We start from the raw sequence: 16,882 nt of genomic DNA, 5'->3' as shown, positions 1-16,882 counted from the left end.
AAATTATATTAAAAAAATAAAAACTTATAAATAATTGATTTGATATTAACATTGATATATTTTTTTTCAAATTTATATTTTATTCAAAAATAAAATTATTATTACTTTTTTAAAAATACATAAAATCGTATTATAACATCGACAGAGACAAATAATAAAATAGAACATTATATCTCGTTACATTGTGCAAGTTCTCTTATAGTTTATATAAATTAATAAGTTTCAAAAAACATTTTAGGAAAAAAATAATTTCTAATAAATTTTATATAAAATAATAAGTTCTAACACACTTTATCTAAAATTCTAAATCGGTACCTTTCAACAAACTTTTTATAAAATAATAATTTAAAAATTAATTTATATAAACTGGTATTTTCCAACAAACTTTTTAAAATATGTTGTTTCAAAAATAATATTCTACAAAAAGTAATCTAATATGCGATTATAATATGGGAAATATAATATATTATATATGAATTCTAAATAATAATAATAATATTAAATATAATATAATATATTATATTATTATATCATTGATATAAATTTATACTATATAATAAARCATTTGATAAAAACTCTTAAAAACCAATTTTTATGTATAAACTACTGTTTATTGATGCATATTATTTAAAATTCAATATCACAAGTAAATTATATTATTAAACGATAAATAAATTACTTCGTTATTAATTCTAAATTAAATTATAAATAAAATATTGAATTAAAAAATTACACAAAAAAAAAATAAAAACTTTAAATAATAAAATTGGTACTGATATCGATATACTTTTTTCCAAATTTTTATTATATCTTTAAATTTATATTTTATTCAAAAATAAAAACATTATCGTTTTTTCAAAACCACTAAAAACCGTATTATATTGACAAAGATAAATAATAAAATTAAATATTAAAATTGAGATGTATCTCGTTATATTATGCGAGCACTATTCTAATATTATTTAGTAAAATCAACTTTCAACCATTAAAAAAACACTATAAAGGACAAATATAAAGAATGATGGACTCGATTAATACTAAGGGTGCATTTGGAACACTGTATAGGATATGACAAAACATGACAAAGATCTCTGTCTTATGTTTGACATGACTTTTATGTGGAACAGAAAGGGACAAAGTGGAACAGACATGTTCCACCCCTACCCCATGGAACTTGGTGGAACGGATTTATATTTTACCAATATAACCTCAAAATAAAACTTAATTCTCTTTTAAAACATCAAATAAGTCTTCTTTTTATATTTTATTCATTTTTTTAAATGTTATTGTATTTTATGTTTCTTAAATTTTCATTCTACTGTCCTCAAAATATTTTTTTATACGATTTCTAAATTTTTATTAATTAGAATGATATTCGCACAATGCAGCGACATAAATCTTCAGTTTAATGTTTAGTTTTTATTTATTGTCTCTATCGAGATAACACGATTTTATTTGGTTTTGAGAAAAAGATAATGTTTTTATTTTTGAATGAAATATAAATTTGAATATAGCATAAAAAAATTAAAATCGATACCAATATCAAATTAACTATCTAATAATTCTTCTTTTTTGGCGTAACTTATTTAATTCAATTTTTTGTTACAATTTAATTTAGATTTAATAACAAAGTAATTTATATTGGTTTAATAATATAATCTTTTATAAAGATAATAATTAAACATTCTATTAGAACTCAATGATTATTTTAATTATATTTAAGATTTTATATATTTAAAATGGATGTTTATCGTGTATTTGATTTTGTTTATCTGCAGTTAGTTACACGAATTTAAAAACGCAACTTTAATAAGTTGTACTCACACAAAATTAATCTTGAATTTTAAGTAATATGGATCAATAAACAATATTTCATGCATAAAAATGGTTTTTAAGAGTTTTTGTCATATGTTTTGTAATATAGTATAGATTTATGTAAATTATTATATAATAATAATAATAAATAATGTAGAAAAGAGATAAAAGTAAAAACTGGAAACTGCATAATTTTTTTATTTGGTGTCATTTTAATTTTTTCAAGGAAGACTTTCTAACGATATATTTTGTTATAAAAAATAATTATTTTATTATAATTTAATAAATAACATAAAATAATTAAAATAAACAACTTATCATGAGTAAATTAATCATTTTACTTGTCATGTTCTGTCCAGTTTTATCTTATCAAATATTGAACAATTGTTCTATCATGTCACGTTCTATTATGTCATGTCCTACTCTGTCTAGACGCCGTATACACATAAAAGAACAACTTCAATTACACATTATAAAATATCTCTAATATTATAGTTAATAATAGATAACAAGTTTATTTGTATAACATTTTTTCTAAATATTAAATTAAATTATTTAAATATAATTTATGATTTAAAAACACAAAAATAAATATATTCAGTACAAATTATTAATCAATATATAAAAATATTATAAAGACTCGTGGAATAATAGTATATAAGTTATAGAGGCCAATCAAAAGGCCTCTGACACCCTATCGGTTAAGGGTTCAAACCTCACAAAAAATAAATAACGTGTTTGAGTTATTTGTTGCATTTGTCATACATAAAACTAATACTACGAAAAAAAAAAAGTTATAGAGGCCAATATTTTTGACCTTTAAATATAGAGGTTAATTTAAGCACCTTTGTTTTTTATCTGTGTTATATAAAAGACCAACCACTAAATAACCCTCTCATAAGAATTGGTATATAAAATCACAAAAGCACGACGAGGAAAAATGTAAATTACTCTCTAAATATTTTAGATTGAAACGAAAAATACGTAATTAGTTTTTGTTTTAATGATATAATATTTAGTAAGAATCGGTAGTTACATTGTATTTGAATATGTTTAACGTTAAATTTTTTTTGATTAACCTGGATAATCAACCCGCTATGCGAGCCGACTAATTCTAAGGTTACCACCTGCTTTCCAGATAGCCCGGAGTCACCGCATTTGAACCTCCGTGGCCACAAGGGGATTTTTATTCCTTCTTGGATTTGAACCTGAGACTATATGGTTTTAGAAAATCCCATGATTCTTTGTTAAAAAATGTCTAAAGACTCAATCCCGATATATAATCATCTCAAAAATAAAGTTATATAATCTACAAATAAAAGAAAAGCGGAAAGATGAAGGTCTTTTTTTGATAAGTTGAGGTTTTTGGACAAAAGCTGTTTATTGATGACTCCAATCGGTTTTATACGAAACCTGCCTCCAAATATGTCAATGTAAGAGGGTATTTTTTTTTACTAACTAAGCGGCTAAGACTAACGAAGAGATCGAACCCATTACCTATCCTGTATTTGGGGTTTTTGTTTTATTAAATTAAAAAAAAGGACAAAAAGGGTAAATAACTGGTTTGGGCTCAGGCCCAAAATATTTATGGGTTAATAAGCCCAAATATTTCATACTTACAGCGGCGAAAGGCCGGCGGTTCGAGAGCATCGAGAAGTTCCTATTTATCCTACCTCAGGCGGTCGGAAAATTCACCTTCAATTCTAGAGAGGGAAACTTTTTTCAGGTAAAGATGGTAACGTCGGCGGTGGTGAATACGTATCCATTGTCGAGCTATACCTTCGGCACCAAGGAGCCGAAGATGGAGAAGGACACTTCCGTCGCTGATCGTCTCGCTCGTATGAAAGTTAAGTAAGTTTTTTTTAATCTTTCTGACCCTCGTAATTTCTTGAATTTTCTAATTCTGTTCTTATAAACCATGGAGCTGTTGTTTGCAACATTTCTTGCGATTGTTCTACAATCAAAACCCTAACTATGTACCGAAAGCATGTTTGGGTAGACATTTTGCGATGTGTATGCCCATCGGATTTTCGCAAGTTGTTTGTCAAATAATACAAGTTTACCTGGGGTTTCATCCCCTTTACGCAAAAAACCCTAGATTTCAGGGGCGAAACCAAAATAGTATATTGGGAGCGGCTGATATTTTCTTGGAATATATGCTACATCAGGTTATGTAACTGTATAAATTATATATCGTTCAAGAAAACATCAATTAGTAAAGATCATTTAGAGTTATGGAAGGCAAGATCATGAATTCATGCTAATTCAGCAATGTCTAACTGTTTACACCACATAAATCAGTAATATAAGGGTCAGTTGATAATATGAACTTTGAATAAATGTTAGCTTTGATGGGGTTGGGACAACAGCTCTTCGTTTTTAGAACAAATTGAGTGTTATATTACATTCCTTGTTTTTATCATATATTGTTCTCACAGCACTAATTAAATGGTTTTTTTTAATTATATTTGATTTGTGTTGCAGCTATATGAAGGAAGGCATGAGGACCAGCGTTGAAGGAATTTTGCTGGTCTTTCTATCTTCTTCTTTAATACAGAGTTTGTTGTTTGTTATATCACAGTTCATGTAAAAGTAGCTTATTTTGTGTCTTCTTGAAACAGTTGCAGCATTATTTGAGTATTGTAACAGAAGTTTAGACTTTAGATTAGACTTCAAGACATGTATAGATGTAAGGCTAGCTTGAGTTGCAAGCCCAGATCATGTTTGGTGCTGCAAAGTTGTTTCTGTACATAATGGACAGATTTTGGTGGCCAAGATTTATCTTGAATTTGTAAAGTATACATACTTTGGTGCTAGTTTCATGGCAATGTGCTTAGATTTGCAAGCGAAGTTAAGGTTGCAAACTATTTGTTGTGAACTCTCATCAAGTAATTAGTATATTTCTGTCAATATATTTTTCCATATATGTGTGCATATATATATATATATATATATATATGTATCCTCGCTTTCTGACACGTTACATACTATGAAATTCAGTCCATCTGTAACTATCTATAGGCAAAGTAGTGTGATGGACAGGCTTCTCATGCCACGTAGATTGTGTCAGGTTAACTCGTTTTGGATGTAGATCCTTACCAACTCTATTCTTTCTCATTATGTTTGCATTTGACTTCCAAATCGTGAAATCTCAGCAACATAAGTTGTATTCTTATGATTATGGCTTCCAGGTTGAACGGTGGTTTCCCAAATATCACGTAAGGAAATATTCTGTGTATTATGTCTTCGCAAGTACTAATGAACATGTATTCATCCCTAAGAACTCAATTTCACCATGCCTGTTTTTGGTTGTATGTTGATGTCTCTTCATCATTTTATCTTTATAAGCATGGATGGCTCCACATGGTGACTGTATTTTTAAGCTGCTTCAATGGAAAATTAATAACCGGCTTAATCTAGCAGGTACAGGAGCATAATCATCCTCACATTTTGCTTTTACAAATCGGGAACACTTTCTGCAAACTTCCTGGTGGTCGTCTGAAGCCAGGAGAAAATGGTATACTTTTATACTTCTTTGATAGCTACGGTACCATGTTTTGCATATCAAATCATGTAGCACTTTTTAATTCTGCAGAAATTGAGGGCTTGAAAAGGAAATTGTCTAGCAAACTTGCAGCTAATTCTACTGGTCTTCAGCCCGATTGGCAGGTACCTCTTGGGTCTTAAGCTTTGTTGTTGGGGTCTTTGTTCTTCACTATACCCTGGGTAGAACGAAGATCTTTACTTGGAATTCTTGCATTCAAATTACATTCATGTGGTCAACTGTTTTACATGTTCTTAATGGAAAGTGTAGCCTTTCTCTTTACACATCTCGAACTATCTGATCATCTTGGAAATTTAAAGATTTCATGATTTTGATGGGTTTGTCCTTCTTGCAACTGGCATCTAATTGCAGATAGGAGAGTGTGTCGCCATCTGGTGGAGGCCTAATTTTGAGACCATAATGTACCCGTACTGCCCTCCACACATAACCAAACCCAAGGTAAAAAAAAGAAAATATCATAGCATAAATGCATCTTGATTATTTTTTTCTTCCTCTTGTGGCTGACTTCTTAGATTGTCTCCTATCTACCCATTCCAATCGGTCTAAACAATGGTCTTTCTGGTCTGGTTGATTATGCAGGAGTGTAAGAAACTTTTCCTTGTTCACTTGTCAGAAAGAGAGTACTTTGCAGTGCCCAAAAATTTAAAACTTCTTGCTGTTCCATTGTTCGAGCTCTATGACAATGTTCAGGTGTGGTGGATTCAACTATTACTCAATGATATTTTAAGAGCTTACAAGAGGCAAAGGATCGTGTGAGGAGAGTTAAAGGTGAGAAACTTAAGAAGGGATCTGGACCCTTGGTCACCTTTAATCTCAAACCCACCTTTGAATCGCACTTGATACACGGATTGATCCAGTGCATCTCGGTGCATCTCATCCTAATGTGCATCCAAGGGTGGAGATCTCTTCTTACGCTTCTCACCTTTAACTCTCCTTCTCACCGGAACCCAACATGCCTACAAGAAGTGTTATATCAATGGTTCCACATACCTCTTATTTAAGACCATATACAGGTAAAAAAGAAGTTTAAAAAAGTCAAAAAACCTCAAGCACCTGGTTTGTGGCATGCTGACTTAAACAGCTGACAGGAGGGTAAAAGGGTCTGGGGGCTGCCCCTGTTATTTAGAAAACGTTTAATCTTTCTTAGTCAAATTTTTGTATATTGTTGTACATTTTAATGCAGAGATATGGGCCTGTCATATCCACCATTCCGCAGCAGCTGTCTAGATTTCAGTTCAACATGATCCATTCATAAACTCGATGAGTTGACAAGAAGCTAAAGAAGAAGAGTCTGATGATATAGCTAGAATGACAGTTTGCTGCATTGAGATGAAGAAAGTGGGTGTGCCTTAAGGTTCATCCATCAGTATTCAGTAGTTTAAATTTAAACTACCATTAGTGTCAAGTAGTTTAAGCAAACATAATGTCTGTATTCTCTATAACAATTCCTTTTCACTTTATCTTTTTTAAAGTAGAACAGCAACTCTTGTTTAATTGTTAAAATGTAGAAGATTGGTATATTTTATGGGTTGGACAGTTTTACTGCTAATAGTTTCATCATTACAAGTTTAGCCACTTACTGTGCCCCATCACACCTAAGTTTGAAGTTGGCATTCTTCCAAGCAGATCAATTTTGGAGCCTCTTTGAGGTATTTTGATGATACCCTAACGCGTTTCTCAAAATCCCATCATAACCGTACCCTCTAAAAGTCAAATTTCATTAGTTGAGAGATTTTGAGTTTCTCATGTGCATATTTGGTGTTCATTGAAAGAAATAGTAATTGTGAACCTTTTTGGAGGATGAGTGAGGACCAAAAGGGTGATCATTGCAGATGATATTGTAATGACATTTAGGAAGGCGAAGTTGATGGTGGATAGTGACAATTTATGAGCAGGGGAACAACACGTAAGCAGGAATCATGCCTAACTTTCCAGGACCACAGAGTGAGAACACTTCAGTATAATAAAGAGGGCAGATTAACAAATAAGTCAATTATGATGGTATGATCAGATTAGTTTATTAGAAAATTTGCTAAAGCCTGAGCCTGTCCCATTCAGCAGTCAACCAAGAAAAGTAAATGATTGGAGATTAACTGCTTTCAAAGATAAATTTTCCATATGTAAGAGTGGATTTGTTTCTTCAATTAGCAATTTGATAGTGATGCATATATATCGTTAGACTTTAAGCTTCTATATTTGACCCTACGAAGCCATATAATATTATCATTCACTGTAAATGAGAAAAAAAGGTACAAATCTCATACTTTATCTACTAATTGCTATGTGTGTTGTGATTTATATAGTTCTGATAAGTTACCACGAGCCATGGCTGACGTGTTCCCAGGTTCAAGGGCAGCCAAAGGGATGAAGTCATTGATGGTTAACCAATCATGAAGTGAGTTGGTCCATGTTTATATTCATTTCTGTTCTAAAAGTTCAATTTTTGCTAATTTGCATCTTTTTTTTGTTCTCTTTAAAAGATGAATATTGGTCTATCTGGGTAGTCGAAGATAATGTAGTAATTGATATAGACTATTTATGCTTATGTTGATATTCATTTGATTAATCTTCTGCTTACTAAATGGGATTTCTTTACATTCAGGCCTGCCTGCTGACTCGCTGGGTTTTGTTTCATCCAGCATGTAAAGATGATATAGTTTTCCCACAAAACTTGGATTCCAATGAAACTTAACACGTTTCACAGGTCAATGTAGTAGTTTACTTACTTTGTAGTATTCTAATGAGCTTTTCAGCTCATTCTTCATAACAAACTCTCTTCTTTTCCCACTGGAATCTTGTGAAGGGTGACTAAATTTCACAAATCAATATAATGGATAAACTTACATGAACTGCTGTAACGAGTAAAAAACACAGAAATACTCCCATTTGGAGCAAAAGTTGATAAGAAATGTCACCAGAATTGATTCTGTTTTTAAATTGGTTTCTTGAAAGATGACGATGCATTTAAAATAAGCATTACTGATGATTTTGGTGAACAGAAACTTCATCTTTAGGTTCTCCACTCATGGTAATTTTCTTGGAATTGTGTTGATCGAAGGAAGTTTCCCAATCACCCTAATGTTAGATTAAGTAGACTTTGTTTCGGATATTATAGTTCATTGGCATGGAAACCATGAGTGTAAGGGAAGGTATTAGTTAATTAGTTTTTGACTATAAGAGAGAGTTGACATAAGGTTTATGTTTCTTATATATATAGATACACAAATTGCAAAGTTAGAAGCAGTCAAAAGAGTGCACTTCTACTCCCCCCTAATCTATTCATTTTCTTCTTTTCCTATTGGAGCGGCTGCTACCTGCCCCCCCATCTCAGACAAAGGGTGATAATAGTTATACCGTGTCATTATTTTAGAGGTTGACCAACGACCTTTTCGTTATCTCAATCAGAGTTACGCATAGGGTAGATTAACAATTTATTCATACATCTCTCTGTTAAAAAGTCGGCTTGTTTGCGTCATTATGACCTCAGCTGGTGAGATAACAAACTTTTGCATCACCAAGAAAACGAACCACTGGTTGATAAATGCATATCAGTTAGTTTCTTCGAAATTTTGTGGAGTGTATTACGTCGACAGTCAAAGTCAAATGCTATCGTATAGAGGTTTAGCTCAAATTCTCTCAAGGGGACAGTTATTCGTGCGTTTATTTATATTGTAGATTCACTTTGTGCATTAGGTTAATCAATCTGTTCTCTTTGGGTAAAATGTACAAGGAGGTCTGCCAACTTGATTATTTAATAAGTTTATATCATAAGGAATCTTCTTTTTATAGCCTCACTTTCTATTACTCGCATGAAGTCGTGTTTCTCATTTATTGTTCATTAGATTCCCATTCTTCACAATGAGGTCTAAGTCATCAGAAAACGCAAAGCTAAAGCATAAGAAGGGATTATGGTCACCGGATGAAGATCAAAAGCTCAGAGATTACATTCTAAACCATGGTCTTGGCTGCTGGAGTGCTGTCTCCACTCATGCTGGTAAGTTTATGAATAACTGTTCAAAGATTCGATCTTTTAACATATAACCATTTGTGAGGTCATACCCACCTCAAATTAACAATCTTTTTGACAAATTTTTTGAGTTCTACATAGAAAACATGGACTTTAAATCCAGTGCCAGCAAGTTTCATGATTAGTGCTTGGTTCTTTTTGACTATCAGGTTTGCAAAGGAATGGGAAGAGCTGCAGATTAAGATGGATTAATTATCTTCGACCAGGATTAAAGCGAGGAATATTCACCCGACACGAGGAGGAGATCATCCTAACCCTTCACGGCATGCTAGGCAATAAGTAAGCAACCATTACCTTTTGTTTATTTTTCATCGTCATCATAAAAGGGATCGTATTATGAATGCAAATTAGCGGTGGTCTTGAACGATGATTAATGTAATTTGTTAAAACTATTTTAAAGAAACTGATGGGGGGAAACACTAAAATTGCTCAGGTGGTCTCAGATGTCACAACATTTGCCTGGAAGGACTGATAATGAGATAAAGAACCACTGGCATTCTTATATGAAGAAGAAAGTAGAGAATTTGGAAAACACGAAATCTCGAGCTGTATTTTTAGACACACAGAAAATTCCATCTCCGTTGAACTATACACGAGGAGATTCAAGTCTAGAATCTTCTGGACACCTGGAAGGGTCCTCCACGCCTTATTCGGAAGCCGATGGTTCCAGAAAGTTACCAAAGATTATATTTGCTGATTGGCTCGCACTAGATCAATTTCGCAACTTTGACACTTCGTACCGGTCGTTAGTTTCAAGAAACACGTATCGTTATTCTTCCGACCTTCAAAAATCAGTTATGAATGGTAGTGGACAGCTGAATGAAGGATCAAGCTATGGTTTGGTGGATCATCAAGATGTAGAAAATGATTTGTATGACTTAATCTGTGCAGATAAGATGTGTCAAAACTTGAGCTATAGTGATGTATCATTGTATAGTTGTGATGACTTAGCCAGTCTGACACAAGATTTCTTTATATGCTAAGACTTCTCTGTAACATTTTATTTGTGCAACAATAATGAAAAAAGTGAGATGATTTGTATCATACAATAAGTTTATACGACGTTTTAACAGGTTATTTTAGAATAGTTTGTCATATTGGTTATTTTATATAAAACTTTTGATAAATGTTATGTGGACATATGTTTTTACAAGACACTTGTTTTGATAGAACACTTTTCTTCAAAAGTGTACCAATAAAATTATTTTTATTTTTAAAATGTCTTAAAAAACTTGTTAAGATGTCCAAAATATCATATAAACTTATTGTAACACTTTTAGATATAACATTTTATTGTTTGACCCTATAAACTTAAGTCTTGTAGGCTTGTTTATTATTACACTGACGCTTACCCGGGTAAGCGCTTACCAAATCACATTACCTTACTGGATGAATATGGTAAGAATCAAGAATCTTACCCGGTAAGAACGAGACAAGGACCAAAAGTCTTACCCGATAAGTGATGGCAACGACTCTTACAATGGTAAGTACTTACTGGGTAAATTGTTGAATACGATGCCGTTTTGGTGGACTAAAATTTTACACGGTTAGTAAATGGTAATGTTAAAATTTCCCGGTAAGCGTCTACCAGGTAAGTGTTTGGTAAACGACCCTTGGTCATTTTTGGCGTTCAATAAACCTGGTTTTGTTGTAGTTTATTTTCTTGTATTTTAGATATACACAAACTAGATAGACATGAGTGGATAGGATATGACTAATTGTTCGTCATGCATTTAGTATGACCAGAAGAGAACACGAGTCCAATGAAAAAATTATTAAAATGACCACATCACCTCTAAAATATCATTTAAATAGTTTTATTACCAAAAATAAAATTATAATTTATAATATGTATATATTTTTTTGATTAACCTGGATATTCAACCCGCTATGCAAGCCGACTAATCCCAGGACGACCACCTGCTTTGCAGATAGCTCGGAGTCACCGCATTTGAACCTCCGTGGCCACAAGGGGATTTTTATTTCTCCTTGGATTTGAACATGAGACCTCCTGGTACTTTTGACCTTTGGAGCCAAGCTCAAACCAATCAGGCACCACCATTGTGGTTATAATATGTATATTATATATTACAATTTATATAAAATATATATATAAGTAAAAACGATTATATTATAATTAATATCAATATAGATATATTATATATTATGTATATATAATATGTTATTCCAAAAGTTATAATTTAAATTATACATTATATATATTATATTATATAATATATATATATATATAATATATTATATAATATATATATATATAATATATATAATATTATATATAACATATATATAAATAGCATCTACAGTCTCATCCATCAATGTCTTCATTCTCTTTTTTCTTAAAATAACAGAAATTATACTAAAAAATTCGTAATAATTTATTTAAATTATTGTTGGTATGAAGATGAGGCCCAAGCCATCAGAAACGCCACAAGCCAACAACAAGAAGGGGTTATGGTCACCTGATGAAGACCTAAAGCTAAAAAGCTTTATCATCAACCATGGTCGTGTTGCCTGGAAATCCGTCCCTATTTATGCCGGTAATTAATTAATTATACTGATATTTAATTGTCTTATTTGAACTGGTTCTCATAAAATAATTAAGGGAATATGAGTTTTACCAAACCCGTTCTTTCATTTCAGGTCTGCAGAGGGACGGAAAGAGTTGCAGATTAAGATGGATTAATTATCTGAGGCCAGGATTAAAACGAGGACCATTTTCGTCACAAGAAGAAAAAACCATTTTGACCCTCCACGCATCGTTAGGCAACAAGTAACTAATTATGCCTATATGTTTTCTAGAATTTAATGCTATCTTTATAAATTAGATTTATTTATTTTTGTTTATTAGGTGGTCTCGGATATCGCAGCATTTGCCTGGAAGAACGGATAACGAGATAAAGAATCACTGGCATTCTTACCTCAAAAAAAGACTTGCCAAACCAGATGCTCCTCCTGAACTTGAAAATCACACAAACTCGAGCTTATCTGCTGACATCACCAACAGTTCGTTTACTGACATGGATCAGTCGGTCCCACTAGTTTCTCACGTCAGCAGGTTATCTGTTGACTGGACCAGCCAAGATCAAGAGTTTCAACAGGACTTTGACCGGTCCACTGATCATCTTAGCCATGGCTACCAGCATAACGAAGGATCAAGAGATAACAGTGAGACTCAAAACTATCTAAATGATGGTTCAAACGAAGATATGTTTGATACCCAGATCGCAAATGACCAAATTTTTGACTTCCATGTTGAAGATTTTAACATAGACGATATTTTAATGTATATCTAAGCAGTAATTACTCAAGAAATTGAGAGTCTCTTTGTTAGCAGCTTATTGAGTTTAATGAGATTCACAACTTATTCAATCAGTTATACATGAATGTTTGGTAATGGCTTAATGATATAGAAATTGACATTAATTCAATAAGCTTCTTGGAAATAACTTTATCCATAAAGTCAAGTTTTTCTCAAACTTATCCCTTCGAATTAAAAAACACGTTCCTTCTATCTATGAAAAACTCTCTCAAACAAAACATTCTCAATCTATATAGAAAGATTAATCCATACAGACAACTTTATTACTTATCAAAATAAAAATTGAAATGAATCATTAATTGTTACATCGATCAAAATGCAAATATGCAGATTTCTCCTTTCCATCTCTTGAGAACGATCAACTTTACAAATTCTCATGCTCTAATTCTAGAAATTAACGGGGTCCTCGTCATACGGCTAAGCTGCTCCCTAAAAGAACGAATGCAACAACGAAGACGATTGTGATCGGTATCCATTTCACCGCAATAACCTGTGAAATATAAAAGTCATGAGCGATTTTTAGACCCTAAAAAGGGTATTGAACGGGAAAACGTGCACTATCATACATTAAATACGGTTTTATAGAATGTTAAAGATGTCTAAATATTTTAACAGACTGTTTTACAAGACATGGAACCAAACAATTGTGCGTTCTATATAAATGTGTCAGAATAATTTGATAGTACGCAGTTAGACATTCTAATATAATTTTCTACGACATTTAAAAGGTGCCAACAAATGGATTTAAATTTAATTGTGTAGTTGGTTCAATTGTCAATAAGGCTTGCGCCTTTAGGGATTCTCATTAGAGGTCACGGATTCTAGTTGTAACACCCCCCAAAGCCCAAAGCAACATACTGACCCAATAACTTCGAATCCAAAATAAAACTATGGTGGAAGTTATTGGTTGAAGTGTACACAAATTGCCCCAGACACCCACGGTTAAAAAAAAAAAAAGTTTAATTGTTGTATTTATTTACCGGAAGAGTGTTGGATCCCCACACAGGGGAAGTACTTTTATGTGCTCTCATCATTCTCTCGAGTAAATCTGATGATTCGAAAATACGAACATGTTAGAAAATAAACAGTTAGGGTCCGTTTGATTTGCAGGATTATTTTTAAGGAATTCAGATTTGGATGGATTTGAAATAATTGGTTTGTAGGATTTGGATGAAATTGGATTTCATTATTTATAAATAATTTATAGAATAAATGGTAAATAAATATAAAAATAATTGAATTGAAGTGTTTTTAGAAAAAAAAAAATTAAAACCTTATTATATACAATCATACGAAATTCTTTGAAATCCCGAACACTTTCAAAAGATTTCAAAATCTTATGTTTAAAGGATTTTAATTAAATCCTAGGATTTCAAATCCAAATAATACAACAAACCAAACATGAGATTAAAATGTATTTGATTTTCTATTCCATTCCTTCAAACCAAACGGGACCTTAGTGATTCATATATGAACGTTCTCTTCTTACCTGATTTTCTCCTCCTTTCAAAAACCATCGACATTTGTTCGGTATGAACATTCAGTTGTTGTTTGTGGTTAGCATTTAGCTTCAATAAGTTTGCCTGAGTTCTTGTATCGATATATTGTCTTATGATGTTACAAATAACTTTATCTGCATATCGTAAAACAGATCAAGAAAAGAAACATAAATAATAGAAATCGTTTATCTACGAACATGAGAACCAAAACTTAAATCAGACGACCATATATATTTACCGAATTCGACGAAGCTGTATGGTTCGGTAACGTGTTCGACGGATTCTCGATCGACCTTGTCGAACTCCTTTTGCAAATCTTGAAGGTAATGGAATGCAAGTTTTGTTGGATATGAAGCATCACATAATGTGATGAAGCAAATTCCATTCCTCACCATGTAGCTTCATTCACAAGAGTTAGACTCAGATCATTAGTCAACATGTTTTCCACAGACCACTGGTACAAAATCTGTTTTATTGGACGTAAAATATGTCTAAATGTCATAAAAGACTGTTTCTTTGACTTAAGTTTATAAAACCAAATAATTATAAGTTAAATATATAAACGTGTTGTAATATGATGTATTTGAGCATCCTAACGAGTTTATTAGTACCGTTTTGAAAAGGATTAAGAAAACAGTTTGGTTCAAAAGTGTCCTAACAAACATGTTAGAGTGCTTGAAATATGTCTTCATCAACTTATTGTAACACATTTATGTAAGACGTATAACTATTTGATCTAATAAGTGTACATGTTATAAAGCTGTCTACTATAATATTTAGGACTTGTTTGTCGGCAGCTTAACGGGTCTCACAACTTATATAAAAACAAATTAATTTATGTAGAGAGTTTTATCCATAGATGACTTAATAAAAAACCAACCAAACAACCATACATTTGATGTTCTAGTTACTTAAGCATCATTGGTGGTGTGTAGGTGGAATAATATGCAACATACTTGAAGCAATGGTGATGGTGGAAGATGGTGGTGGCGGAAGGTGGCAACGCCGCCGTGGAGATTTCATGAAGCAAGAACTCTGCGTGTTGTTTGAAGATGGTGGTGACGTCGTCATCGTTAGCATAAATGGGTCCTTGTGATAAAGGTAACCCATCATTCAGCCTTCCAACTATTGTTAGCTTCACCATCATCAGCTGTTGATTTCCACCTGCAACTGTGTCTGTGTGGGTTCAGATCGGAAAATTGATTCAGAAATTTTGGGGGATTTTGAAATCGGAAGTCGACGAGCATTCGCTTATTATAAGCGAAAGAAAAGAGTCGGAAAAGGGAAAGGGAAATGGAAATGGAGTGGAGAGAAAGGAGAAAAGTGATTCTGTTGTCTTTTTGTGGTACTAAAAAGAAGCTTCGTACACGTTTTCTAGAAACCTTAGCCTCCAAGAATTATCCAAAAATATATGAAAAAATAAATTATTTATTTAAATTTTTTTGATAATTAATTTCAAAGCTTAGCCTCCAAGGATTTTACGGGGAAAAAAAAGGAAAAAAGACAAATAATTTGTTTTTATTTTTTAAAATAATTGAAAAAGTAAGTCTTTAAATAGGTTTAATTAAGTGATAATCCTGAAAATGGACCAAATCTTTGACTCTCTGATTTGAAATTCTGCTTTATTTTAGTCAAAAATTACATGGTGTAATTTTTAGTGTAAAATCATTTCAATTTTATTTTAAAAATTTACAGTCAAAAGTCAACATCCTCAAAAAAATATATTCATTTTCAATGACTTCTTCATTTTAAAGAATTCAATATTTTTTTAATTAACTTGCATATCCAACATGTCATGTGAACCAACTAATCCAATAACAATCACCTGTTTTGTAAATAGACATGAGTTATCGCATTTGAACATCCGTGGTCACAAGAGAATTTTTATTTCTTCTTGTATTTAAACCTGGAAACTCCAGCATTTTTGACATTTGAAGCTCAAACTCAAACCAATCAGATACCACCCTTATGGTTAAGAATCTAATATTGATTATAATATTAAAATATTTTAATTATTTATTAAAATATTATATTTCTCTCTATATATTTTTTTTGAAGTTTTTTATTCATGAAATATATTAAAAAATATTTCTAATGTGTTCTCTAAATTTTAAGGAAAAAACTCTCTTTCATACTCCTCATTTTGAAGATTGTTCTAAGAAATATATTGAGACAACATATTGACTCAAAATCTCTATTTTTTTGACATTTTTTTTTATTTTAAACAATTTATCTGAGATACTAAAATACCCGCTTTTAATTTATAACTTTTTCATTTTTTTATTAGATTTGGGGGCACTTCGCAAACCGGAGGGGAATAATCGCAAATTGGGATTCTTTTTACTATAAATATTACATTAAATGCATTTTATTTATGATTTATGACAACTTTATTTTTTTAATATATCTATACTATATTATAAAATATTTGACAAAAACTCTTAAAAATCATTTTTTACGCATAAAGTACTGTTTATTAATGCATGTTACTTAAAGCTCAAGATTATAATTAGATTGTGCGCAAGTAAAACTTATTAAAACTCCATATCTGAATTCGTGTAACTAACTGCAGATAAACATAATCAAATATAAGATAAATATCTCATTTTAAATATAAAAAATCTAAAATATAATTA

At 31.5% G+C, this 16,882-nt stretch overlaps 4 protein-coding genes across 10 annotated transcripts; 3 read left to right on the top strand and 1 right to left on the bottom strand.

Moving 5' to 3' along the window:
* The first annotated feature begins 3,450 nt into the window (after nt 1–3,450).
* LOC112510943 (pre-mRNA cleavage factor Im 25 kDa subunit 2) lies at nt 3,451–6,925 on the top strand. 6 transcript variants are annotated; one of them, XM_025116320.1, is made up of 8 exons: nt 3,463–3,666; nt 4,300–4,345; nt 5,007–5,033; nt 5,239–5,332; nt 5,411–5,484; nt 5,732–5,818; nt 5,960–6,070; nt 6,564–6,925. In XM_025116320.1, exons 1-8 carry the CDS (start codon nt 3,548–3,550, stop codon nt 6,633–6,635), a joined length of 630 nt encoding a protein of 209 aa, XP_024972088.1. In that variant the 5' UTR covers nt 3,463–3,547; the 3' UTR covers nt 6,636–6,925. The 6 variants fall into 6 exon arrangements, with proteins under 6 accessions (XP_024972103.1, XP_024972088.1, XP_024972080.1 ...); XM_025116312.1 differs by having other exon boundaries at nt 5,007–5,081; XM_025116298.1 differs by having other exon boundaries at nt 5,007–5,081; nt 5,236–5,332.
* An 86-nt stretch (nt 6,926–7,011) lies between these two features.
* On the top strand, nt 7,012–10,418 carry LOC112510931 (transcription factor LAF1-like). The gene is made up of 4 exons (XM_025116287.1): nt 7,012–7,775; nt 7,983–9,374; nt 9,557–9,686; nt 9,841–10,418. The coding sequence occupies exons 2-4, from the start codon at nt 9,239–9,241 to the stop codon at nt 10,388–10,390; spliced, it is 816 nt and encodes a 271-aa protein (XP_024972055.1). The 5' UTR covers nt 7,012–7,775; nt 7,983–9,238; the 3' UTR covers nt 10,391–10,418.
* A 1,411-nt stretch (nt 10,419–11,829) lies between these two features.
* LOC112516621 (transcription factor LAF1-like) lies at nt 11,830–12,721 on the top strand. The gene is made up of 3 exons (XM_025123773.1): nt 11,830–11,965; nt 12,069–12,198; nt 12,277–12,721. Exons 1-3 carry the CDS (start codon nt 11,830–11,832, stop codon nt 12,719–12,721), a joined length of 711 nt encoding a protein of 236 aa, XP_024979541.1.
* A 275-nt stretch (nt 12,722–12,996) lies between these two features.
* LOC112500288 (25.3 kDa vesicle transport protein) lies at nt 12,997–15,466 on the bottom strand. 2 transcript variants are annotated; one of them, XM_025103737.1, is made up of 5 exons: nt 15,203–15,466; nt 14,485–14,645; nt 14,237–14,380; nt 13,728–13,795; nt 12,997–13,237 (listed from the first exon to the last, which is right to left on the bottom strand). In XM_025103737.1, the coding sequence occupies exons 1-5, from the start codon at nt 15,391–15,393 to the stop codon at nt 13,157–13,159; spliced, it is 645 nt and encodes a 214-aa protein (XP_024959505.1). In that variant the 5' UTR covers nt 15,394–15,466; the 3' UTR covers nt 12,997–13,156. The 2 variants fall into 2 exon arrangements, with proteins under 2 accessions (XP_024959505.1, XP_024959513.1); XM_025103745.1 differs by lacking the exon at nt 13,728–13,795.
* Between the last annotated feature and the right edge of the window lie 1,416 nt (nt 15,467–16,882).

The sequence above is a fragment of the Cynara cardunculus genome, assembly GCF_001531365.2.
Source record: "Cynara cardunculus var. scolymus isolate 2C chromosome LG 1, CcrdV1, whole genome shotgun sequence".
Lineage (NCBI taxonomy): Eukaryota > Viridiplantae > Streptophyta > Magnoliopsida > Asterales > Asteraceae > Cynara > Cynara cardunculus.
The sequence above is the reverse complement of the archived record's forward strand: the minus strand, read 5'-3'. Positions and strand labels throughout refer to the sequence as shown.